This window comes from Harpia harpyja, chromosome 3 (assembly GCF_026419915.1).
Source record: "Harpia harpyja isolate bHarHar1 chromosome 3, bHarHar1 primary haplotype, whole genome shotgun sequence".
Taxonomy (NCBI): domain Eukaryota; kingdom Metazoa; phylum Chordata; class Aves; order Accipitriformes; family Accipitridae; genus Harpia; species Harpia harpyja.
The window spans coordinates 17,888,517-17,916,444 of NC_068942.1; the positions used below are offsets into that span (position 1 = coordinate 17,888,517).

The 27,928-nt window shown below is 37.9% G+C and overlaps 1 protein-coding gene across 6 annotated transcripts in view; it reads left to right on the plus strand.

Annotated features, from left to right (window-relative positions):
* The window catches only part of EPHA7 (EPH receptor A7), a 167,341-nt gene that overhangs the window by 133,705 nt on the left and 5,708 nt on the right, over positions 1-27,928 (plus strand). The window contains exons 10-17 of one of the 6 annotated variants that reach the window (XM_052781490.1): positions 2,516-2,641; positions 6,902-7,087; positions 7,651-7,712; positions 8,794-9,003; positions 10,061-10,210; positions 14,625-14,818; positions 15,933-16,088; positions 17,276-21,322. In XM_052781490.1, coding sequence (XP_052637450.1) covers positions 2,516-2,641; positions 6,902-7,087; positions 7,651-7,712; positions 8,794-9,003; positions 10,061-10,210; positions 14,625-14,818; positions 15,933-16,088; positions 17,276-17,390 — 1,199 coding nt within the window. In that variant the 3' untranslated portion in view covers positions 17,391-21,322. Of the gene's footprint in view, positions 1-2,515; positions 2,642-6,901; positions 7,088-7,650; positions 7,713-8,793; positions 9,004-10,060; positions 10,211-14,624; positions 14,819-15,932; positions 16,089-17,275; positions 21,323-27,928 lie in introns of those variants that run through there. The other 5 variants (XM_052781491.1, XM_052781488.1, XM_052781489.1 and 2 more) reach the window with 5 other exon arrangements.

Sequence of the window (27,928 nt, forward strand, 5' to 3'; positions counted from 1 at the left end):
TAATAGGCTAAGAATTATTTATCATGCACTTTGCAGTGCAGCTGATTTTAAAGAATTCATCAAAAATCTAATGTTACTTAAACGTTACTATTCTGGGAGTGATGGATTTGAAATTTGCCTCTCATAGGTGCATTATAAGCTTTTCACGTCTTCAGAAGAGCTACTGCTTTCACTTTTAAAATCCCCATTATGTCCTTGAAGGAAAAGATCAACTGTATATTCTTGTATGTCAGTATATAAACAAAAGGAATATGCTAGCTAAATAATTCCTTTCTTCATCTCCATTATTTGTGACATTTTTTGTTTCAGTCAAAATGTAAACAAATTAATATGAAAGCTGCTACTTAATGATTAATAGCTGATCCAGAAATGGTGAGACTTTATAAGTGTTCATTTCCCTCATTTTACTCTCAAGAAATCTGGTTATCCAGCAAATCAGTCAGAACAGTCAGTATACACAGTCTTTTAAAAATCATAGCACCGAATAGAAGTCACTTTTTGCCAAGCTAGTTTTTCATCGTCTGTTGATTGAAGGTTTAGTGTTTAAATTTGTTTGGTAACAGAATGAGATGGAACCCAGTGCTGTGGTCACCAGCTTGGTCGCAGAGCTGTGAACACCAGTTCGGTGTCCTTTTGCTCCATAACATCTAGACAACCTTTTTCTGTGCTGAGGTACCAGACTGGATTTTCAAAGAAGTAATTTACAACAAACACTTACTTAACATAAAAACTTACAAGTAACCATTTTTTAAAAGCAGGTTTTAAAGCACTGTATTTAATAGAGTATCATATATTTCGTTTCAGTCCCTCTCAACTCTCTGTGACCTCAAGTGCTACACTTGAAGATACAAGTACAATGGAGGAGTTTAGTTAAGCAATTCAGATTTATATTTGGTTTCCTCCTACCATTTTCATCTAACAATGTCTTCAAAGCCAGGCCAGCATTATTTCATGTTGGTATGCCAGGATGGCCTTGGCCTGTCAAAACGTTTTATGACAGCTTGAATAAAGAACCATCAGAGGCCCACTTGAGATTCGCAAGGTTACCTCCACTCAGGACCCTTATTACAAACACAAGAGAATGGCTCCTACTCCATCTCCCTGCCTGAAAGCACTATTATAGGTGGTTAACCTATTGCTTTCTTCTCATTTTTTCTAGTCATTTTTGGTTTTAAGAAATAAATATTTATCATTTTAAAAATCTGTAGCATTATCGATACAATTGGAAGAACATCTATTTAAATACATAATATGGTAGATAATAGCATCTGGGCAACATTTCAAATAATTTCTCTGCATGTAAATTTATTAGATTACTCAAACAATTTCTCTAGCTTTTTCCTTCTTATGAGGGTTTGGGGGTTTTTTTGGTCCGTAATAGCATCTAAAACATAAATACATGATTACTAAGCTATTTTTCAATATATTTTCAAATTTAAAATATTTTATATTCAATTAAAAGATTACAAAGCAACCATAAATTATTTATGTTTTGTATTGACTTTTGATCCTATTCTTGTATATCAGTGTATCAATTAGTAGAGGAACATTCTTACATTTTCATATTGAGTTTTAGTTCACTGATTTAATTAAAGCTCAGGACTGTAATCCTTGTGAGCCAAATTTATTTCATAAAAATAGCTTGGTTAATAGATTCCAAGGGGTGCTCTACTTTCACCAGAAGTTTCTACTTTCACCAGAGGGGTAAAAAATAATTTTCCTGAATCAGCAGCAAACCAAGGGAAAAAAACTATACGCTGGCCAGACCGCTACGCTGCCTGAGTTCTACTAAGTGCTATACTGGAGAAAGAGAGAGCAAAAACCAAGTTGCTGCATATTATTCACTTAGGTCCTTGAGAGAGGGAATAATTGTGCCACAGACCCCGCTTTCCCTTCCTATGCCTTCACAAGTTGCCTACAAGTGTTTCTCATGTTCATATTCTACTGCAAGGAACGTATCTAAGGATATAAATTCTAAGTGCTGTGAATAGTTTAGCTTGGCTTTTGCCACAGTCTGTAAATAATATTATATTCAATAATTTAAGCAAATTGAAGTAGGTGGAGGAGCCTTTCAAATCCCACTAGAAGACAGAGATAACATAAAGAAACGCTGTTTACACAACCTGGGAAAAGAGGATAAGCTGTCCTTGCACAAAAAAGAAAGTTTAACCTCCTCTGCTGCTCTTATACCCCTTCCCCTGCTTTATTTTTGCTCCCGCTCAACCCGTGCATTTTATTCCATTGAACGCTATTTAATATTTATTACTTCTTTCACTTCAAGGTGGAGATGCAGATGCTAATGTTAGTCATTTTTAGAGATGGGATTGTGTACTTGTGTCAACATGCTTGCAGATGATGCCTAAAACTAAGGTTGCCTCTCAGAGCGGCTCTGACTCAGGCAGTGTGGAAGCAGGTTCGCTCTTCCAAGGAGCTCTCTGCATAATGAAATTCCTGGGCTGACTGCACAATAAGTGCCTTTGCTTCATCACAGTCATGCTTTCTTACATCATTACAGTTAAATTTCCAGGCACCAAAACCTACATTGACCCTGAAACCTACGAGGACCCAAATAGAGCTGTCCATCAATTCGCCAAGGAGCTAGATGCCTCTTGTATTAAAATTGAGCGTGTGATTGGTGCAGGTAAGGCTGCCGTGGCTTCCTGATTCAACTGTTCCATTTAGCTGGGATCGAAACTCATACATCATAATGACAGGCAAATAATTATACCTCAAGTATAGAAGAACTTTTTGCATTTGCTGGAGTGGTTAAGAGCAACGAAGCTGCACTCGCTTCTAAAATGTAAAAACAAACGGGGGGGGGAACAACAAAAACCAAATAAATAAGTAAATGAAGAGTCTTGCTTGACATTGAAAGCTTGTGGGTTTCTAATTCTGTATCTGCTGTTAAAAATGTAATTGGGGGAAGGGGGGCAGTTTTGCTGCCTATTATTTACTGTCAGAGTAAAGGTGTTAGGCATGAGTGCAAATTCTGCTCACTTTCCTTTTGCAAGAAGGCTTTTTGACCTCTGAATTTTTGTTCTTGTGAGTAAGGAAAACTGGCTGCAGCACAAAATCTTAAATAGAGACTAGGAAGGTCTCATTTCTGTATAACAAAATCTTCCCCAAGGCTGTTTTTTGTTCTACCATTTTTCTTTTTGATATTTTATGAATACAAAAAGTTATTGTTTAACTTCTCATGACTGATTGTAATTGCACCAGCATTACACTGCTTTTCTTCCTCTTGAACTGTCTACCACCTATTTAAGCCATGGTGTTCATGCTCTAAAAAGGCAGTTTCATTTGTTTGCATTAATAAGATACGTGACATTTTTATTGCACTACTCCATGTAGTGAAATTAAGTTTCCACGGGTAAGAAAAATATCAAATACTTTGGATTCCTGGAGGAAATGTTCTTTTGCTTTCCTGTTGTTTCATAAAAGTATTAGCAGAATACTTTTAAAATCACCCTGTAGTTTGGCATGCACTGTAAATTACATACGGTGGTATTATTTAAAAAGAGAAGAAGAAATATCTCTAAAATAAGCTGGTTTACCAGTAAAAAATTCTTTACACTTTGAATTCACAATGCCTCTTTAAAGTAACCTCACTCATGTTGAATCATGTCTTAATCAAGGAGTAGTACCGTTGAAATTAACAACACTACTTGAGCGAATTATTCCTTCAGATGAGTAAGAGCATAAGAATCCAGCCCTTGCTAACTAGTAATTTTTGTGATTCTAGACTGGCAGCATGTCTTCTAATAAATACAGAATATACAAGATTTAAATTCAAGATTAGCATAGAAAAATTACTGAGCTTTACCTTTTGCTTTAAGTTAAAAAACAGCATAGCAACAGTTCAGAGCACAAAGATATATTCAGAAGACTTTGACGATGCCTTCTGAGCAAAATGCTGAAAACGCTTCAGTTGCAAATACAGCTTAAAACATATTTTCACTGTTATGACAGAGTAATTCCAGAATGTTAATTTTGTTGACTGCAGATGAATTTATTCTTGATTTTAATGAGTATAACTGGTAGCAAAAAACCTAACGTGTGTCAGTAGTCATTCAGAAGAAAGTTAATTAGAAGCGCTATGGTGAAAGCATATTGTGTATGGGGTTTAGCTATGGCTTTGACCTGTTGATGTAGATAGCAAATAGGAGTGAAATGAAATGCAGTCCAGGAACAACAGAATGTTAAAGACCCAAAGAAGCAGCTGAAACTCATACATCAAAGAAGAATATAGAATTTCTACTAGGGACAGCACCAGAAAAGCCACTTAGCAGTCTCAATACCATCAGCAATGCTGGCCACATCAACTATTGAGTGGTGCCATGTCTCTCTCAGACAAACAGGGTGCAAGTATGCTTGTGCTCAATTGGCATGAGGGATATGTGCTTTCCTTGCCAACATTTTCATTACCATCCCGCTGCGGCCACCTGTCAGATACAGAAAATGGTGTCCACTATGTTGAGTCCTTGTTCGTACCACACATGCTTTGTTTTAGCTTCTTCCTTGTTGACATGCTGAGCTAGTGGCTGTGCGGCTGTGCAGTATTCCCACTCTTGTTGTCATATTTTCTGGATCATTTTGGGGCATCTTTTCAGCTGAATATACTATTTTCTGGGGAATAAAAGTGGTTTGTTGGCTAGCATCCTGGCCTGAAATGCATGACATACAAGTTCAAGTTTCTAGTTTGCCTGAGAGTGAGTGATCTGCTTTTGGAAATCAATCAAAATCAGATTACAGAGAGCTGGAAAGGAGTTAAGCCTTAGTGTCTCCCGTGCCAAGTATCCTAATTACCTGGCTCTGAAGTATCACACACACACACACACACACACACACACTTATACTCACGTCTTGTTTTCGGCATGGAACAAAAGCAATTTTGGAAGGTACTGCTAGAGAAAATTGTTACCCTTTAGGAAGTTCTTGTGGCTAGGAGCTGTGAGTGAGGTGAGTGGTGAATTCAATAATAGTTGTCCATATTGCTAATGAATTGCAGGAGGGAGGTTAAGGCACCAAGCTAAGGGCGTGAGCAGCTAGTTGTTATGCATGTAACAGCTATGCCTCACAGTATTCATAGCTATGACATGGATATTCAGACCATGACTCCAGTGCCCAAGGACGGCTGGGGCTAATGCCTCACCTGTGCAGGCAGGAACACTTGTACTCTGGCTGGTTAGCTCGAGTACAGCATGGTGTTAACGGAGGTATATGGAGTTGATTGGAGCTAACCTTAATTCAGCTAGCGTAGAACGGGAGGGAGAGGAATTCGATTCTGTATGCAGCCATCTCCTATAAGATTTGTAAAACGAGCCGTGCTGACTGGAGATTTGCCCAAACAAGTTGGTTGGAAATATTAAGGTCTGGTCAAAGTTCTACCCTACTGGCTGGAGAACTGTGAAGCTGAGGCCCAGGTACTGTTTTTTTTCCTTCTGAAAGCTCTGCTGTTGGGAGTGACAGGAGAACAGTAGTGTTGGAATGGTGACGGTGTCCTAAACAAGATTTCTCAGAACTCAGCCATTAGGACAATTTAACATCTACCTCTTCAGGCATTCAGCCCCATTTTCAAGCATACTTCTCTCCACTGCCAGCCAGACACCTTGCCAGTGTGTATGTGCACTCAAGTCCTGATCCCACCGGGTTTCTCAGGACCTCAGTCTATATCCCAAAGGGATTCTCTAATCAAACTCTCTGTGTTAGTCTTTCCTAATTCAGTAATTTTTTTCATCACTCACCCTAAAACATGTCTTGGATGTAGGTGTGTCTGCATACTTGTGCATATGCAATAGTTTAATGTTAAGGCAATCCGCAGGTATGCAGGAGATAAATTTCAGGCTTGATTTGATTTGGAGGAGGGACTTGGATCTGTATCTCCCGTACTCCACATAAATTTGCAAAGTACCAGATTATTAAATATTTTTGCAATGAATCTTTCTCTTTTTAAAGAGATGTTCCCCTTTATGTTAGTACTCTTTTCTCCTGTATATCCCAAGAGATTTTTCCTCCTGGCTATGGAATAAGGGGTCTCTCTTTCTCTCTCTGCTGACACAGCTGTGAGGAAAGGGACAATCCTTAAATCTTTCACAATCTCAATAATAGTGAGGTAGATGTATTGCCATTCAGCTTCACATCTCGCATGCTTCCACATCTCGCATGCTTCCATCCTATTTCCTGTCCAATGGAGTCCAATTACGTGTCTCCCAAATTATGGTTGTTGAGGCTTTTTTTTTTTGTATTCTTGCTGGCTGTTTGGCCACTTTTTTCACATGCTTCTTCAAGTTCCAGTTGTCTGTTAGTTTAGAACCTTTTACAAACTTCCAGCATTTGCTTGTGTTTGTTTAATGTAACAAAATTATTATAAGTCACACCTTTCATTTCATAATCTGCAAAGTAAATTATCCTGCTTGAAGGTAATAATGTAGTGCTTCATTTAACACCATAACGATGTTGAATTAAAAGCAACTCTGAAAGAGCTGCCTTTTGAAAGAAAAAAAACCATTGGATCTAAACATAGCAAGGAAACCATGTAGAACAGAATGACTTTTTCACTTAGAAATGGTATTACTATTTCTGTAATAGTATTTTCTTATGAAAGCCACTTCATTTTTATTTTGTTTTTGAAAAAATGTAACAAATTACTAACAAGTCTTTTAAAAGACTCAAATAACAGTCCTGTAGATTGACTTAACGTGAAGTGTTTACTCTGTAAGGTACTTAGTCAGCAATTCATTTAAAGCACATGCCTGTCTTTGTGTCCCTAAGTAATCCATTTCAAATATAAACATTCACATGTTAAATTTAAATGCACGCTTAGGCGTCTAGTTGAATCAAGGCCTAAAAAGAATATTGATATATAGTCGGAGTAATTCAGCATTGATCTACTTCATTTTAGGAGAGTTTGGTGAAGTGTGCAGTGGGCGTCTAAAGCTTCCTGGCAAGAGAGATGTTGCAGTAGCCATAAAAACCCTGAAAGTTGGCTACACTGAAAAGCAAAGGAGAGATTTCCTGTGTGAAGCAAGCATCATGGGACAGTTTGACCACCCCAATGTTGTTCACTTAGAAGGGGTCGTTACCAGAGGTAAGCAGTGGCTCGATCTGTCAGTCAAATAACAACATAATGGCAGAAATTACTTTAGCTTTTTCATGGTCAAAGATTCAAATTATAAACAGGCTGCACACTCCTAATGGATTTTCTCCTGATGCGTAACTAACTAAAACAATACTTACTTTATGCTACAACCTGAGGAAAAAAATTAAGATGCACACATGATTAAAAGATGAAGTACTTTGAAATATATTATTTTTCTAGTTTCATTTAGCCTCAAAGACCATGCAGAGAGATAAGGTTTCTTATGTCCTTTCATATTATCTGAAGTGTCATTATTCTGGAGTCCTGTTCACACAGCAGGAGTTAGGAGAACACACTGACATTTTGATTTGTGTGGTTTAATTTTGTGAATCATGACCACGTTCCATGTAGACATTTAAGAACTTATTAGAACTCAGTAACAGTGCTGGAGACCTCAGAAATGTTCATCGTCTCAATGATTCAGTCCTTCAAAGGGATAACATGTGTTTTATTAAAAAAAGGCACTCCATTTGTGTAACAGTTTCTCAAACAAAACCTGTCTTTTCTTTCAGGGAAACCAGTCATGATTGTAATAGAATACATGGAGAATGGGGCCTTAGATGCATTTCTTAGGGTGAGTACCAAAATTAAAACATGTATAAACATATTTTAAGTCACATATATAATATATTATATTATATATTGTCACTTTTAAATATATGGTTTTATATACATGCATATATATACATATACATGCATGATATTCATATAATTAAATTATTATAATTATTCCTATAATTTTTCATATATAATGAATGTATAATTATTCATTCATTCATTGTAATTATTCATATAATCTGGTTTTCAGACTGAAATGGAGCTTGACAAATACTAGCAGTTCTCTACGTTATTTCAGCAAAACCAGATCAGAAATGAGAGGATCAGACAGGATCACATGGGAACATTCTAGGAATTTAAGTGATTTAATGTGGCATAGACATGGTGGATTTTATTATTGCCACCAGATGAAGTTAACACCACTGATACCTGAAGCCAATCTTCTGCCTTTTGGGAGCAGAATTTTATTGTGTCAGCATGGTGGAAATCAGCATACAAGAATCCCTAAATGCACTATGGTTGTGTTTAAGAGAAGAACAAAGGAAAAAGAAATGCAAGTCCACAACAATTTAGCATTTTTTGAGTGTGTGTTCTGAACTGGCCAGTTCTGATCCTTACCAGGTGTACAAGACAGCGTGAGATGATGTATAAACACTCCACAGAGAACAGAAAGATTTTGTTTGATAAACTCCAAGCTATGAATAAAATTATCAGTAGCTAGGCTTCCGAAAGGAGATAGTTTTTATTTTCTTGATACAAATAATCATGCTGAGAGATGAAGAGCATAAAGGCAAACTATAAAGTGCTGTGCATCAGGTAATCTCTCTTAGAAGAGACTTTCCCTGACTTAGCCAGAAATTTGTAGTGATTAGCAAGTTTTGTTAACTTCTAGTACATTAACTACTCACACATTTCTTAACTGGATGTACTGCTTTATCTCTGAAGAAACTAAAACTTGTGTTTGAAGTGAGTTTCTTTGCCCCAGGATGTATTGCCACAGAAGTAGTAAATAAGTAGAAAGCTAAAGTTGTAAAACTAATTCTTATTTCTCTTCTCAGCTATACTAACAAGAATTGCTGCTCCTTTCTTCCCTCCAGAAACATGATGGGCAATTTACAGTCATTCAGCTAGTGGGAATGTTGAGAGGAATTGCTGCTGGAATGAGATATTTGGCCGATATGGGATATGTACACAGGGATCTTGCAGCACGCAATATTCTTGTCAACAGCAACCTTGTTTGTAAGGTGTCAGACTTTGGCCTTTCCAGAGTTATAGAAGATGATCCAGAGGCCGTCTACACTACTACCGTAAGAGAAATCGATGGGTTTTAGTAGTTTTGAGATATGGTTATTAAGAAGAAGCACATCTTCTAGAGAGTATAGATAAAAGAAATACGTTAATTGCTTGAGAAATGTTAACCAGTCAAAATGAAAAGAGTCTCTGCAGAAATCTGGCTCTAATTAGGGATTGATAGTTTTGTAAGAACATACATTTTATTTGGTAAAGTTCTAAAAATTTTGCACAGTATCTTCATTATTCTGTTCCTCATGATTTTCTGTTTGAACAAATATGGAAGTTTTACCTATAGAAATTTTAATAATTTCATTTACTATGAGTCAATTAAAATATTTGTAGGCTATTACTATTTTTCAGACTAGATTTTATCTCGCCAAAAAGTTGACTAGCTTGAGGCTAGACTGTGACAAAGCTCAACTCCTGCATTTTCCCTTGCTTTTGGGTGGGACGCTTTTCTTAAATAAGCATTCATTGGGCACACTATGCTCTTTATTCTTTTGTTGATCCCGCTCCACTTTCCCACCCGTGGGGCCTCACTGTACCTATTTTCTCATGCTGAGGGAAGGAGGGGCCCCTGGAATCTGCTCCAACAGGCGCAGGGATCTGGGAAACTGCACCGGCGTTCACGGCCGTCACTCCTGCCGCTGGGCTCTAAGTGGGATCCTGGTTTAAAAATGTCAGACCGAGATTTCAGAGGAGCAGTATGACAAGTCAAGGGGATTTATATGCACAGGATGAGATTCCCCTCACCTAGCTTCAGCCAGCCAGGAGTCAAATGACTAGTGTAAATCAGACATCTAAGCAGCCCCTTAAAATGAATGGCGCGATAAGCACTTCCAGAGAAATGCATCCCCCTTAGCTTAGACAGGTATCTAAATTTCTATGGTCCAGGTGTTTTAAGAGCCTAAACTTCCTTAGACTCCTTTGAAAATTCTGCAATCGGTCAACTATAGTAGATGATATAAGCGCTGCTTTTGATGTTGATGGAAATAAATGCCCTCTATGGAAGATGATATGGAAATTCTGTGGAGGAAAAAGAAAACTTTCTTCTTTTCTTCTTTTTCATAGGGTGGAAAAATTCCAGTGAGATGGACGGCTCCAGAGGCCATCCAGTACCGCAAATTTACATCAGCCAGCGATGTGTGGAGTTATGGAATAGTTATGTGGGAAGTAATGTCTTATGGAGAACGGCCTTACTGGGACATGTCAAATCAAGATGTAGGTTATACTTTGTCTGTTTGTGAGCGTGTATGTGCGTATGTGTTTGTTAGAAAAACAAAAATTACATATTGTAAACACATACATATGTGTTTCACTATACATGCATAAAGTGTTGGCTTAGAAATAAGGTTTATCAAAATACTGTAGGTTTCTCACAAAATGAAAAAGTTACAGAGCTTTCACTTTTTACCTAAATTTCTAAATTGTTCTTCTGCCATATGGGTGTTGTAGGTTTCTGTCCTGAGTATCAGGTAAAATTGGAACATCAAAAATAGTAATATGTGCTCTTTATTACACTTAAGCATAGAAGGAATTAATTTTTTTCCAATAAAAAATAATTCTGAGGTTTCTGACCTCAGAGCAATGAGTAATCAGTTGAAAAAACTTGTTAGAAATCTGAGTGGCAGTTAATGACCTACTTTGGCTTTTTCAAGTTAATTATGCTGATTTAACAATACCCTTGTTTGCATAAAATATGACCCAGAGCAACAGGTCAGCAGTAATAGAACAGATGGGTGTTAATCTTGATTTCTGACAAGAGTATATATTAATATAGAAAGTACACAGGAAAAAGCCATACAGGTGAGAAAGATGTCAGAAAGAGTCTCATTTAAAGTTCTTCAGGTCAGGGGCTTGAGTGGGGGTTTTTTATTATTATTTTATTTTTTGATTGAATGATCGACATCAAAGTTGAAAAAAAAGATAAAAGTGTAAATGATGAGTCAGTTTGGCACAGTGCAAAGTTGTTAATATTTGACAGGTCTCAGTGTCAAAGATTTCATGGACTGTCAAAATATGGGCAAACAAGTCCTTGGGGCAGAGAAAGAGAAATATTTACATTCCCTAGACACCCAGTAGAGTTTCATTTCTTTTGACACCTTCCTTCTGTACTAGATTCAAACATAAAAGAAGTCTGACAGGAATATAAGATGCCTCAAAGGCAAACCTTACCTATCCTTCAGGGAACAATAAGGAAAAACTTTTAAATAGGGGAGAAATTTGGTATCTTCATGCTTCTTGTTGGATTTTGAAAAGTATTCCCTCTATTGAAAACTTCAGGTAAAGTGCATGAATGAACCTTTTTCATAAAACAGCTAATTACCACTTCTTGCAGTTTCATCTCTTTTTAGCATCTTACATAATAATCTTCAATAGCACATAGTTAAAAGATGCATCAATTGCTTGGCAAAATAATTTCAAACGTTCTTGTATGCTGTCATCTTCAAGCATGTCCTCCCAAAACATATACACATCCTACCAATCCCATAGGTAAATCTATGATGCAAAAATTTAGAATCATCTTATGATTAGTTATTTATTCTCCTTCACAGTTACCAATGGGATTATTTAACTGGAATAAAAAATGGTAAACGTGTCTCTTCTAATTTTGCATATACACTCAGGCAGTTTATATATCTTAAGTGTGTCATTTTGCCTAAAAGTGGATGTGGGTGTAGTCATAGAACAGATCAGATCTCCGAAAAATATGTCTCCCTGACTTCAGATCTTTAGATGGCATTTCTTTAATTCTGGAGTCCCCCCAACATCTCTGAGCAGTGGGCTCCCCTCAGCTTAATCCTTGCTGGTAACAGTAGCCCTGAAACCACTGCACTTTACCCTATTCCCCTATTAGACTGCTGGTGTTTGCTAGTTCTTGCTCTTATGCCATTACTGATCATAGCGCAGTTTTGTTCTTCAGAAAAGGGCAAGAGCTCAGGCTTACATATCTTTTCTTTGCTGTACTCCTGGATTTATTACCATTATTATGATTATTAATCTGTATTATTATTATATACCCAGAAGCAGAGTGATAACATCACATTGTCCAGTTACCCTTATTTAATACTTCTTTGTTGGCAACCAGTATATACAGTGAACAGACCTGGCCCTCTTCTAATCTAGTTTACATCTTCAGCCTGATTATGATAAAAACATACTTGACTTTTAGCAGTATTCCCTTTTTCTCTTTTTGCAGCAAAAGCAGAATTTGAAAAACAAATTGTGGGAAGTGTAAATAATATAAATCAATTCTATTAGTAAGAACTCCAGCTGTGTTCTCTTCGTAGCTTTGCTTATTTAAAAAAAAAAAAAAAAAAAATCCCGCATCTATTTCATTATCTCTGAGTGCTGATTTTTGGAACCCCACCTTTCTTAGCAGGGTAGATACTTGTAGTATCCTTCAAAGTGCCCAAGTTTTGTATAAACTTTTTTTTTTCTTTTTATAAAAAGAAACTTTACTTATCAATAGTTTAGAATGTTATTTTTAGTGTTTTGGATATTCCCAGCAATTTCATTCATCTCTAGCTAACTTATTATTTTATATTTCCCAGTTTCATCCTTCTTGCTCAGAATACACATCAAAGAAGCTGATTCTGCAGTATCCTCAAAGCCTTTTAAAAATAATGTCATCATCTTGATTCCCACCTCTCTTCAGGTTTCTCTGCAGGTCATAGTGAACGTGGAAGAGTCCTGTTCATGAACATTTCATTCATGTTTTCACTATCCCTTACACTCTTGGATATAGTCTTATCTAGATGGTTTGCCAGTTCTAAGGGTTTTAGAAGTTTTGGTGGTTGTGTTGCTGTTGCTGTTACCTACTTTTTCATTCCTCATTAGTTGTCTCTGTGTTCTGACCTCTTAAGCAACTGCTTCGTTTGTAGTAAATCATATCTAGTATGCACAATGGGTTTAATACCTTTCGCCTTTTAGAAGGTCAGAAATTTCTGCATTACTTTTCATAGCACACCAGTTGTTCTATACCCACTGTAGCTTATTGTTTACTTTTATTCCAGCGCTACTTCTAAGCGTAAGGAGCTGTTCTTTTGTTTTTCCTCTTAATACTGCTCTAACAGATCTTACATTTTACTTTTAATGTTTTCTTTCCTATACAGTACTGTTCTTCCAGTTTCCCTGTTCTTCTGCAGAAATCCTCTCTCCCCACCCTGTCTGACAGATAACTTCACTGTCTCTGAAAGGTCACCGCACTCATTCTTCAAGGTGTGGATGTTACTGCAGGAACTGAATATTTCTCAGTCATTTTTGAGTTGTAGGACAGTACCGTCATTCTAAATGTTCAGATAGAAAACTGAGGCTCAGGGAGATGAGGCAACCTCCCGGAGGCCGGAAGGACGTTCTGCGACACAAACCTGCAGTAAGTGCCCTACCACTGGGCTGTGCCTCCTCTTTTCACGAAACTTCTTTTCTGCAAAAGGTTTTGATACAATCATGGATTTCAGCCAGCTTTTTGAAGGTCATTTTGTATTCTTTGCAGTTCTGTCTACTTTGCAGTCCACTGCTTTTGCTTTTCTCACACAACCTATAGAATATTTTCTATCTGAGGTTATTATTTTTCACTAAACCTTGGATATTCACCAACTTTATTTATCATACCAGATCTACTTCCTAGGGCTACATCCAGAACAGCTTCTGATCTTGCTTTCTGTACAAACCGAGGAAGAAGACAGTCCTGTGCACTACCCTTCAGGAACAAGCACCCTTCCTTAGCAATTCTAATACTGCTATGTCAGTCAATGTCAGTATACTTGAAATCCCCCATGAACAGTGTTTTAGCCCTTTTTCACAAGCCTTTCTTATCTGCCTTGTTTCCTGATGTGCTTTCTTATCCTGCCCTCAAGGTTTACAGCAGTTTCCTGTGATTTTACTTTACCCATTTTTATTTTTTACTTAAATCCAAATGGACTTGGCTAAGGAAGTCAACGGGCGGGTGTAATTCTTGGTTCAGACATTTATTCTCTCCTTCAATCATGTCATCATCTAGCAGCATCTCTTATTAAATCTAACTCTCTGTTTACGTGATATATTAAAATACCATTCAGCCAGGTCTTCCTCTCTCACGTGGCACATTTCTGCTACTTTATTGTTAATATAACATGGCTAGACATAGAATACAACTTTTTTCCCTAACAATTTCTGTCTGCTAAACATTTTTCTTGGATCCTTTTATAATATCTTCAGGCTTTTTGTATTTTATATGTGCATTCACAGATCCCTATCCATTTACAAGTCAGTTACTTCTACCACACACTCTTTCATAAAAGCCTTGGGGCAAGTAATAATGCTTTCTGAAATAACTCCATTTATCAATCTATCTGTTGCTCCCCTGGTGAATTTAATTGTTGTTCCCCGCTTCTCACTTGACTAGGTAATATAGCTGTGTTCTGCACATATAGAACAATATGCTTAATAAGCCCAAAGATAAAGTCGTGGAAATTATTTGAAAACATGAAGGCTAGTGTCAAAACAACAGACTCATTTTTGCAACACTGATGCCAAATTTTAGTTTATTGGTTTTTTTTCTTTATTTCTTTTTCTTTTATTTCTTGATCTGGGTAGCAAGATATATTCCTTAAATATCTCTTGATGAAAAATTATTAACTATGTTGGTTACTAGGTTATAAAAGCAATCGAAGAAGGCTATCGTTTGCCAGCACCCATGGATTGCCCAGCAGGACTGCACCAGCTGATGCTAGATTGTTGGCAGAAGGAACGTGGTGAAAGGCCGAAGTTTGAGCAGATAGTTGGTATTCTGGACAAAATGATTAGAAACCCAAATAGCTTGAAAACCCCACTGGGAACCTGTAGCAGGTAAGAAAAGCTTTAGTGTGTGCTCTTACAATGGTGCACGTGGCTGGGTTATGGATGTTCTGTTTGGTGGCTGGTTCCAGTTCACACTTAGTCCATGTGTCTCTCAGTTCCTCCTGCCTTCTGTTCCCTGTTCTTCCCTTCCCTCATTTGCCCTTCTTTTTTACCATGCTGAACAAAGCCAAAAAGGACTTTCTTAAAAAAATAACCAAAATAAAGAAAGTAAATATCATGGAACTAACACATTTCTCGGTAAACTACTGCCCACTCGTCACTCTTTCCACACTCTCACAACTAGCAGTCTTTGTTTTCCTTGTTTCTTAAAATTGTGAAGTCTGGAGGGCAAGGATCATCATCTATTGTAGTTTTATATGATGCATCCCTTGCCCTAGCAACTGCTACCGTAGAAATAGTTATTAATAATACTCATGCTTGGCCAATGTACTTTGACATGCTACACTCTAGATTTTTACCTTTCGTTTTCTGGCTTTAACTCCTTTCAGCAATTGCATTGCATTGTATTTCATGGTGTAGCTTTTAATGGCTTCTTCATAAATTTCAGGTGAATTATTTAATCGTGGTAATCTTTTGATCTGCTAGCTAGATCACTGCACTAGGGAATCAACTGGCCTGTGTTCTGCTCCCAGTTCTTCTACTGACTGATTTGCTGTGTGACCTTAAGCAACTTACTTTGTGTCTCTGCTCTTTCCTTGTCTTTGTTTTGTCCCATCCGATTGAAAAATGGGAATAGCTACTACTATATTTTCTAAGATGCTTAGAAGAATAGCATCTCTATTTTACTCAGCAACTTTAGTTGCAGCAGCTGTCACGCTAGGTAATAAGGTTGATTTTCTGTTGGTAACAATAGTCCGTTAGGCTGATTTTGCTCACTCTGACCTTTCATCTTTTACATGAATAAACTTAGGAAGTGCATATTGTGAGCTACAGAGTAGTCAAGAGCTATTCACAGAATAATCTAAACTGTGTAAAAGGCCTATTACTTTCTACTCTTGACCTTTTTAATACCCCAAACTTATTTGACTCTCACCTTGCTAAATACTCCCTGATGTTTTACTCTCTTTGGAAACAACTTACTTTCCTTTTTCCTTCTCCGTAGACCAATTAGCCCTCTTCTGGACCAGAACACTCCCGATTTTACCACTTTCTGCTCCGTAGGCGAATGGTTACAAGCTATTAAGATGGAAAGATATAAGGATAATTTCACAGCAGCAGGCTACAACTCTCTTGAATCAGTTGCCAGGATGACTATTGAGTAAGTTAGTACTGGGCATGTTTAACTTGCATTTAGGGAATTTCTAGGTAAACTAATACACAATGTTCAACTCCAAAACTTTGCCCTGAGTACAAACATGGTACTTGGGGTTAAGCCAGCCGGTTTAGCAGCTGATGATGTTATATTAGAGCATCCCATGAAAGGGCAAATACCCTGCTACCTATGTGTGGCATCACTTTTTTCCTTGCTTTTGAGACCAATTGAAATAACACCAAGGGGCTAGAATTTGAGGGAGAATGTGGCCCATTTCAAAGTATGTATGCATAGGAAAATAACTACTTTACCTCCACTACCTAATTGGTACCTTTTTCCAGATGTGTACTAGGAAGGTGTGGAATTTTCTTCTAATTGGCTGGGGGCTGTCTGTGTCCTGCAAGAAATGGCTTTGCATCAGGATAAAAGTCTATAGAAGCAAAACAATTTTCTGAAGGCAAGCATGGCCTGTATTGGTACTGACATCTTAAAACAGGTCTTCTTGGCGCCCTGCAAACAACATTCTTGTCCTGGTGGTTGCCAAACACATGCAATTCCTCTCACAGAGAGCAGTGGTTTTCTAAACAAGTTTTTTAACAATATTCTCAAGTTTGCAACCCTACTCTTATCTGCCTGGTATCATTAGGGGTCTAAGCCTATAGCTTGGGAACTGTCATCAGAGCCCACAAGCTTCTACTAGGTCAGTACCGCTAGTAGCGGTGGAATTGAAACAGCTGCTCCTCTTCCATTTGCATGATGGGTATGGGTCAATATGCAAAGGGTTTCTCTAGGCATCTCTTTAGGAAGCAGAATGTGATCCCCAAAATCTTGTATTTATACATAACTTTGTCCTGAAAGCCACCTGAAGTATTTTACAAGAGAGGTGTCTCTTTCTTTGGGTGTCCTTAAAAGCACAATAAAAGATTATTGTAGTGCAAAACATACTGGTCTCGTTCTCAGATGTGGAGACACAGGCAGTGTAATTACATGACACCCGCCATGTAATTGCACTCCTCGTTGAGAAGTTGCACAGTGCCTATATGAACTTCACAGTACTGAGCTGAGGTTCCAGTGTAGCTTCAATGTTAGAAACCTGTAGCCCAGACCACTACGTAGCTTTGACTCACAGTTGAATACCATACAATAGCAGTCTAAGTTGAAAAATTAACAATGTACGCATTTATCTTCCCCAGGGATGTGATGAGTTTAGGGATCACGTTGGTTGGTCATCAAAAGAAAATCATGAGCAGCATTCAGACTATGAGAGCACAAATGCTACATTTACACGGCACTGGCATCCAAGTGTGATAGACATTTCTCCCTTATGAGGGAGGTGACAGACTGAGAGAACAGCACTGGCCTTCAGTATATATGAAGTGCTGCTAGAAGACACTTGATTTCCTGGGTCCTTCCTGCAGTGAATAGAAGAGCTACAAGAAGCACCTACAGACTTGAACTCCTAAGTGCCACCAGAATTTATGAAAAGGGAATTAGGATCCACCAGTGGTGGCAAGGAAAAAACAGCAGTGACAATAAACAAAGTACTACCTGAATAAACATACAAACACCTTGAGCTCTCTAACCTCCTTTTTATCTAATAGACTTTTTAAATGTACATAAAAATTTAAAAAAGAATATATTTGTCAGATAAAATCATGATATTATTGTTGAATTCAACAAAATATTTTCCTTAAATCTGTGATTTCTGAATCTTTTTTTAATCATTTGTGTTTATTCTTCATAAAGACTTTCTTTTAGTATGATGTTTATATCTTTGGACCTTTTTAGTGCTAATTCTATGACACATTACTACACTGGGTACCTCTGAAGGATTATTTGAGTTCCTAGAGATTTAAGAAGCATGACCAAGCAATGCATATCTGTCCGAACTTTGGTATCCTTTTGTGCCATTTGCTTTTGTTAAATCAGCACCGTATTGACATGGCTAGCTAATTGGCAGGGAGTCAGGAAAATGCAAGTTGCCAAGAGCTCTGATATTTTTTAAAGAATTTTTTAATGTTACACATATACTATCTTTTAAAAGAAAATAAAAGAGAAAAAAAAAAAAAAAGAAAAGAAAAAAGAAAAGCAATAATGACCCCTAAGTAGTTCTAGGCACTTTTAGCAAATTGTTTGCAACATGATTTTAATGGACTAAAGTTAAAGTGAGATATATTCTAAGATGTAGATTACAACTGTAAACCTGCTGAGACACTGCATTGAATGGACAAGTGATTGTAGGAGTGTCTCAGAACACGGGTGCAGTTCTCCAGTGTTACCTAAACCATTTAATCTGAGCACATCACATTTTTTTTCAATACTCTGCATTAGCAAATCTGAGAGAAATAGCTGGCGTATATTTTATATGAGTTCAAGCCGTATGCAGTCCAGCTGTCAGAATAAGGACATAGATTTTATATGAGAACTGTAGAGCATGAGGCAAGGGGCAGTTCAAAATTTTCAATTTTTTTACAAGCTTTTGCTGCTCTGAACAAACACGCGTGTGCATGCTCACACAGACACAACAGTCATTCATCAGGAACACAGATGCAAGAGTAGTTGCTCAATGGAATATCTTTTTACACCATTTACTTCTATATGAATTTTGTTTGATTAAAATATTTAACTACCATAAGCAATAATGAACGGTGTCTTTACAGATATTGCAGGAATGTATATGAACCAGAGAGAATTGCTTTAAAAAAAAATCTGAAAATTGTGAACTACCCCAGCAATGAAATGCTGTACTTCCAAAGAGAATTGGGCTGCTTCTATTGATTTTGATAGAGAAAGATCCCAGGGATCAGTCATAAATTGGTCTTGTTTGATAATGTGGGCATCCACACAAAAAAAATAAAAACAAAAGAAAAACCCTGTAAATGTTCCTTTGTAAAACTTGTAAATTTTATTTATACTGTCTTGTTTTGTACACACATTTATGTGTAGTGAGCTCTGAATACATTGAAAATGCACTATATTTTTCTATTTTAATTGCAGAGCATCACAAACATGTATATTCAGTGCGACATAATGTGTTTTCCCACATTTAGGACCAAAGATAGTTATCAAAAACTTAAATGCATCATTTTCCCTCTCCTTTCCCCCCCCCCCCCCTTTTTAGATCACTGTACAGTGTTATATTTGTCATTTTATTTATTTGTTTCATTAGAGAAATCAGTTTGGTTATACTAATTTTTTGTCCCCCCTGCCTTTGTTGAAGAAAATCTGTAAAAAGCTTTTAACTAGCATAATCCCGTTACATAGACACTTCCATTTGTAATCTTTGTAATAGACTGTAAATATATTTTTGGAACTATAATGCAATGTGCATAAGGGTTATTTTTCAGTGTCCATATATGATTGTTTATACAATTCACAGCACTTTACAGTCATGCTGAGAAGCCTAATTTATTGCCTGGATTTGGGCAGAGTAAGAAAAAAAGGTGAATATTCTTATTTCGTATTAGATTGTCATTCAGTAGAAATGAAGTTATTTTCATGTATGCAGCTCAAGATGGTTTTTTAACTATTAAAATTAATTTTCTAGAAACGCTGTAGAAGTAAGACGCAGAGTAGACTGCATGCCCAATATTGAAATTAGTGCACACAAGCACTCGCCCAAGGCACTTCGAGTAGCCATTGGAACACGTTTAATTAATAAACATCCATTTTGTGTTATAACAAATGCTAAGTGCCTCACTACTGGGGTGAGCATCTGTGGGCAACTGCACAGGGTGCTTGTCAGTTTTGCTGCTGCTTTAGGCACCCAGCTATGAATTTAGGAGTCTTAAGTTCAGACGCCTGCTTCCTTATAAATCTTGGCTATTGTTTCTAAGGGCTTGGTGATTAAAGGTGCGATGCAGCAATGCTGGTATTGCTGAGAACCCACAAACCCTAAATGCAAGAGAGTTGAGGCCAGGCTTCACCTTTAGGACTCATTCAATACTGTGAAGCACAGAGGCCTCGAGGCATGTGTGGTGACCTGGGCTCACACATGGAAAAGTGAGGGCCCTAATGGTATTTCTTCCTGATTTTTCCTTGTTTGATTTAAGCCATCTTCTTTGAATAGTAAATATATTTTAGCATTCATCTATATACCTTGACTGCCTTAATGTTGCCACAGATTTTTACACATTTGAAAGTGGTAGAGTAGACCCAGAAAGCACAATCGCTATCAATACTCCTATTGTATCTATCTGTTCAGAACACTACTGCAATTTAGAGCACATGCATGTAAATGGATTTGTAACTGGTAGAGCAGCAACATATTGATGTTGGTTGCAGTTCCCCAGGTTCCAGGAAAACATAGTCCAGTGTAAAAAAAATAAAGTGCCAGAGAAAGTTGATGTTCGTGGGAGGAACTGAAGAAAAATTTGGGTCAGAGGGAGAATTAAAGGCTAAACAACGAAATAAAGAAATTATCTTCGTTCTGGGTTAATATTTCATTGAATTTGGAAATTGTGCATCGCTAAAGACAGATTATCAGGCTGTCAGTGAGGCTGATCTTTCTTGACTTTATCCACCTACAAGCATCTAAAAGAGAGATGCCTAAGACAAGCAGGATGAATCTCCCTCTGGGAATGCTTATCTCCATTACCTGTAGAGGGAACCCAGATGATTAGCTTAAATTAGGCATCTAATATCTAGATAGTTAAAGTTAGGTGAGGTGATTCCTACCCTATATGTCCCTGGCTGCTACAGTTTCCCCTGCAAGCTGAGTGTTGTAGAAAGGCAGCTCCTCCACTACTAGTATGTCCCCGTATGTATTTAAATTGGGCTTTATCACAGAGAGAGGTGATTTTTTTTTTTTAATTCAGAGATTTGTAACAGATCATCTAAATGCTTTTTGTATATGGGTATTAATTCTTGAAAAAATTTGTGATTGTTCTGAGGAAGACCTGCCTAGTAAATTACAGTTATTTAATATTTTAAATAATCAGAAATATTTGCTGACATACTGCTTCAGTACAGAGGTTATGTGATCAGATATGATAGTTGCTGTTTGCAAAACCATGTTTATCTAAAGCCTTGTCATGTAAAAATCTCCAGGAGGCAAAGATGCTTAAATGTATCTCAAATTGAATGTTGCCCTTAATATCTCAATAATTGAGCTCTGTCTGTATTATTCTCCATTTAAAATGAGTTTTTTATATTTGTTTAAGCTGGAGTTATCTGGCATCCACTGAGGGAGTTTGAAAAAATGATTTTAAATTAAATTTGCTTTTCTCCACTAATAGTAATATACGGTAAATAGTTTCCACTGTTCTGAATGTTACAAAAATTATTGCTTTAATGTGGGGGATGAATGGGTTTATTGTTTTGTTGTTGGTATTTTTTTACATTTATTTGTTAGTAGTTGAAATAAAAAAAAAAAAATTTGTCCTTAACTTTCTAAATAATTGATATATAGCAATTTTGAGAATTATTTAAATTCCGCGACTTTTGGGTTACTACTGAGATGGTGATCATGTCACTACAGCCATAATACCAAGCAGTGGCAAGACACCCTGCCACAAGGGCGGGTTCAGCCAGCATTCAGTTGCCTAGTAATGGCATGAAGCAGTCCACTGGCTGTGTGCGAGGAGTGAAGGCCAACTCAGCCAAAAAAGGGTCATTTCACCTTTTTAAAAATATTTATGTGACATGTTAGAGCTAACACATTCTTAATGCATTGCTTCCCTGCATGCAGTTAGAAACTGATATGCTCGTGATATGCATTTGATTTTTGGTGGGGTTTGTTTGTTTGTTTTATTTTAAACAAGTGACATTTGGGGTGCTTGTGGAAGCGAGCAGTTCCCAGACAAGATGACAAGCCCGGTTTAAGAGAAGTACAGTACAAATTCTTGCCTAACTAATTCTGGCAGCAGGTGCTGCAGGATATACAGGCAGTTGGTGTTATGATTTGCTGAGCAACTAGCACAGCAGGGTTTCTGCATGTTCAGGACCTGTTAGGATTGTCCGTCTGATGAATTAACTGATACGTAGGAGTGGGAGAATTTTTTCCCCCACTAACTTGGAATGGACTTGCAGACGGTAGATTTGGGATTTGTAAGACTACTCAAAACTCTTAGCCTCAAACTAATTTCTAGTAAAACAAGAAATTCTGGGCAGCAGCCTATATTTTCTCTCCTATTCCCTTAAGGGCTGTCAAACGTAGCCAACAATTACTTTTAAACAGAGATCTTTATTGTTCGCATAGTGCAGCCTTCTATTAACTTGGGAATAGGCAGTTCTGTAATTAAATTTCCTGCAAAAAAGATTGGGGAGGGATGGGGGAGGAGGAAGCGAATACAAAGGTTTGGAAAAAAAACCCACAAAAACAAAGAAAGAAAAACCCAATCCAACAAATAACCTGTGAAACCCAAAGTATGACTGGGCTCACCATTTTTGTAACACATTCCATATAAAAACTTGAAAAATATAAGAGATTAAACCATAGGCATAAAATCTGCAATATCCTGACAAAGAGTAGTGGCAGAATGCAAGCTACATTTGTGGGAGTTTTTCCCCTCTGGATTTGGTTTTGTGAGATTTTTAAGTTAGCATAATTAACACATGCGTTTAGAGTAAAATCTATTGGGACAGGCTAAGGGACAAAATTAGCGTGTCTATAATATCCATTAAATTCTCAGTGCACTTTCAGGTTGGGCAAGGGTTAGGCAGTTTGAAAGTGAAGAGAGTCATGTGGAGTTTATATGCTGTACAGACCGTGTAGGTTACGTCCAGCGAGATTATGAAAGGTTAAAAGTTAAAGAGGAAAACCCTCACTTTTGTACCTGGTGAAAAGTCAAAAGATGGGAGAGAATGAAAAGAGAGGGGTGTGAAGCCATTCAGAATATGTGAGTCTAAGTCATAGGGCTCCGCAAGACATTGCTGGCAGGGGAGTTAAGGAGTGTCAGGATTTTTTGTTTAAGTAAAGAGACACTGTTAATAAAATATACCTAATAATCTAATGTGGAGTGGTTTCAGTACTCTGATTTTTCCTCAGGCCAGATTGGAATTTGTCAAAGAGACTAAATTGAGACAGATGGGAAAGCAACTGGTAAAACACAGCTCATTCAAGCAGACTTGAAAGAGACATGAAAGGAGAATTTTACATTAAAAGCCTGAAAATAAAACATGAACTCTGATATTTACTCTCAGGTTTTAGAGTAGTTTTCTTTAAGTCTAGGGTAATGATAGCACATTTTAGCACTGATACTATACAAATTGGGTGAAATTAATGTCTAATTAGAGTGACCAAAAAAGAACCACAAGTCAAAAAATAGTTGATGTCTTGATAGCCTGTGAAAAAAAAGATGTGATACAGCCATGCGAAACTTGTGTAGCCAGCCAAATGAATCTTGGACAAAACAAGACATAATGCCTAATGCCAGAAGAGCTAAATCAGCAACAGAAAATCTATTCATCCATGGACCAAGGCTTCTATATTTAATTGAACCAAATAACCAATTGCACATCTGTGCTGCTAATAATAATAAATACTAATAATGAAAAACTACAACTTAGAGGTCATCTGATGAATCACAATATGGCTAACACCGAAAAACACACTCGGTGCTTAAGCCATAGCTATGCCCAAAGACTTATGTGTGCTACCAGTATTAGAGTTCCATGTCTCTGAGTATTTCAAGTTATTTATAAACTGGAGACATTATAGCCCAAAGTCCCTAACTAAAGCCTTCCTCTTTTGTGCCAAAAACAAAAAAAAAAAAAGGAAGGAATGCTGAGGAGTCTGCAAGGTCTATCAGATGTGATAGAAATTATCTTCTGGTTATTTCCTTAGAATTACCAAGAAAACCATGAGTTTATCTCTTAAATTAAGAAACAAACTTCCTGCTCCAAAGATGCCATCTGACTGAGAAGAAAAGTCATCCAATAGTTTTGCTAGGATATCCAAATCTGGCTTGAAAGAGGCTAGACTGAAGAATGATAGAATGAATGTATCCAGGTTGATCCCTCACATTTCATGTCTGTAGAAACATTACTCAGGCAATTTCTTGACTATCATTCAACCTGTCTTGCTATGCCAGCTTCTACTGGCTTCCTGAAGGGCTGCATGTCCGTTTTTAAGATGTCTGCTGGAAAACATGTTTCAGTTTCCTTTCCTCAGGGACCAACCAGCCTATGCCAAGAATGCATGTGTAGCTTAAGAGTAAGAAGGTGCAGGAATCTCAGATTAGTTCTCTCCAGGGTGTTATTTTCAGTCATAGTCATATATCAAATGTGTTCTCCCACTGAGGTTACACATAGTAAATTCAATGAGAAATCTGATTTGCCTGGAATAAACTTAGTAAAACCATCCAGATACCTCCTGAAGGCCACTCAGGAATGGCAGTTTTTAAGTGGTGGTTAGGATTTTGTTCAGAAAGTAGAAGAAGTGGGTCAAAGGGAAGTCTGCGTGTGCAGCCTTCACACTCTGTAAAACACTCCTCTTACCAAAGTATGGAGCTTTCTGGGCAGCAGATACCCTCTGTCACTGTCACTGAAACTAGACCACAAATGCAAAATCTATGAGTCCATAAGAATAAACAAATAAAAAATTAATTCTGTAACAGAATTAGACCAAATCTTCACTATTTATTGTTTGGTCTTGGCAGCACTGGTACTTCCATGGGGCGGTCAGTGGAAGAGTAAAATGGGTCCAGACAATAGAAGAGGAGAATGGGATTGGGTGGAGTGAGGGGACTCGCTGGGTGGGAAAAGAGAGGCTGAGAGGAGGTGCTGGACCTGTAGGTGACTTTGGGCAGTCTTTGTATTTCCGTTTCAGGATCTTTACGGTGCAGAGCCCTTGCCCTCAGCCCATTTCATCCCAGGTGTCTCTCCTGGCTCTTTTACACAAGTAGCCCCTAAGTCCTCCCTTATATTACTTTATACAAAATAGCTGTCTTCTTCCCCAGTAGCCAGTGTTCATACCCTCAGGGACTGCTGGAGAGGAAGACAGGGTTAGATTCAAATCCAGGCCAATATGCCTACAGGAAGAAATTGGGCCAACAAGGCACTGAGAGGGATTCCTAATGAGGATTTTCCTTTAATATTACTGGGCCTTGATACTATGGACAAGTGATTGATTGCTATTGTGGAGAGAAAGGCTGCACCTTACTATATAGCTTCCCTACAGAGTTCATCCACTGCCAAGAGCAGGAAGGCAGGCGGGGAAGAGAAAAAAAAAGCTTTCAGGCATTTCTTTGTAGTGCTCTTTTTCAAGAGAAATAATTGTCTCAATGCCTACATTACCTAAACTTGTGCAAGAGTCAAATCCTTTTTGATGCTTCCTGCTTGCTGGCAAAAGCATCCCAGGCAGACTGTGTGCTGTCTATTGCAAATCTCAGTCACAAGCTGCCTCCTATCTCATGAAACTACTTGCCTAACATAGAGCTGTCTCCCAGACAGTACCTTTCTTGCAGTAGTTACTTGACTACCACACCACCAAAGTCCCTCTGCAGACGTGCACGTTTGTTTCCTTATGGAGAGGTACCTCTGGCTTTTGAGGGGTATTTCCCCAGCCATGAAGAGGGAAACTATTTTTTGCACTATGCTCTACTTCCATATCTACCCAGCTGGCATTAGGCTTTAATACTTACCTAGCAGCCCCCATGCTTCACTGGGGGGTAAGTAGACGATGACAGTGAGGAAGTAACATTTAGTACCCCAGCAACAAAAATGCAACATCTATCTACGACTGGCAAACCGTGGGTCAGGGAGATCACTCCAAGTGATCTGCCTTTAAGTGCAGGAGTCATTAGTGTTGGTCAAAACAAAACAAAACACAAAAAAAGGTGTGTATGGGGGAGGGGGGCTGTTGAATACGGAAGAGCTGAAGCAGCCAGGCTTACATGTGAACTGCCCCGTAACACTAATGATACAAGCTACTGGAGTATGTTTAAAATAGTATCAAAATCTTTCTATTGGCCGTACAATCGAAGAGGGACCTGAATGGCAGAAACCAAAACACCTGGTGAGGGGACTATTTCAGGGCAGTGAGAGGAAAGAGTTACCTTCTGTCGTTTTGTACTCCCCATAATGAATGGAGGAAAAGTCTCTTCTCATGCTTTTATACTATTATAAACCTATTTCTTATGGATTTTGTGAAATGAATATAGCTGGATTAATGAAAATCATATGGAAACTAATGCTTTACCTGTGTTATCTGCTTCTGAATTATTTGCTGAAAAAGAATGAAGATATTCCCTAGAAATATTACCTGCTTTCAGTATAGCAAAGTATCTTAGTAATTATGGAAAAGGAAAAAAAAAATAATCCTTAAAAAGTAAGCCTTCAAAGCAGCTAATACCATTTTTACACATATATTTTGAAATAGGATTGTGTAAAGGTGAATTTATCTTTTTTTTTTTTTTACGATGGGATGCTGTCAAGTTATTTAAATTTAAAATCCTAGAGGAATGGATATTATATATTTCATAATGCCTTTACAAGTGGTTGCATGATATTTAAGGTTGAATTTTGAGGTCTAAATTAACAGTGCTTCACTGTAGATACCAGAGAAACAGAAACCACTTATCTTAGCTTACAGTTATGCATCTGCACGTCTGTCATTGAGCCATCACAGCATACTTTTGCAAAACAGAATATTGTATTTGGCAGTGCTTAGACCATAAGTTCTATTGTGTTGCTGCTATTATTTTTGTATTTAAGGCCTTTTGGTAATGGAAGCCCTTGTTAGCTAAGGTCAGTAGTGTTAGTAAGCAGATGAATATGATGTAAATTGGTAGAAGCCATTTGCTGAAAGTATGGAGATATCTCACAGAGGTGTCGTCCAGCTGTTACTGAGCTCGCTTTCTCTCCTTGTCTAGTTTAATGCCAGAACAAGCCAACAGACTGACTCCCCTCATGCTTATTGACAGCTGAATCGTGGCTAGCCATAGTTCAGGATACATAGCTGGTGGAAATGTAACACCTGTCTGGGATCCTTTTACCTCTGTTTCCAGGAAAGATCACCTTATTTTTTTGTGACTTGATGAATGGCCTACTTCTTTTCTGAGAACACATGGAAATTTTACATATCTCTTGGGTGAGAAAAGCGTAGAAGGAGTAAGACTGACTCTACAGCTTTGGGCTGTGGGAATGTACTACAAGAAGGCCAACATGATACTTTCAGCCTCTGTGTGGGAAGGGAGAGACTCTGTATGTATTCATATATTGCCAAACACTTTGAGCTGCAGCTGCTTGCCTGGGAAAAGGTTGGTTAGGCTAAGCCTAATCCAAAATTACCTCTGAAATTCATTCCTGCACTGTACAATCTTTTCCATTCCTGAAGCACCTTTCCCTTCCAAAAATCCCCTCCCTCATACTCTGAAATTGGTGTTTAGGCCACTTCTCTGGGAATGAGGAGACTGTTGTTCTGAGTGAAATGGAGTTTTTTCACGGAAGAGGTTGAGTGGCCTGTCATGTCCCAGAAGAGCCAATATCTTGGTCTGCAGGCACCATACTTCCCCATATCATTCTGCCATTGCTCAACTACTAGACAAAATGCCTATGATCTCTTTGATCCTTCTTTTACATGTGTTTCCTGTTGAAAGGATGAATTTAGGCATGTGCTTTCAGAGGAGGTTTGGGGCTGTGAATCCCTGAAAATATTTTCCTCAGGACACATCCAGATTTACTGCTGGGATACACGATGGCATACCCAGGACCCTCTGAGAACTAGTTCTCGTTGGGTTTCCTTTCTGGGGAAGTTACGGTGTGGGTGGTAACAGGTATGGCCTTGGCACGCATCAGAGACTGGGTAAATGAGTACTAAATCTGACCATACAGATATGCCAACCAAGAACTGAAGCCCTATCCTCACCTCATCAGGGCTTGTCAGGCCTGTCTTTGGCCTTCAG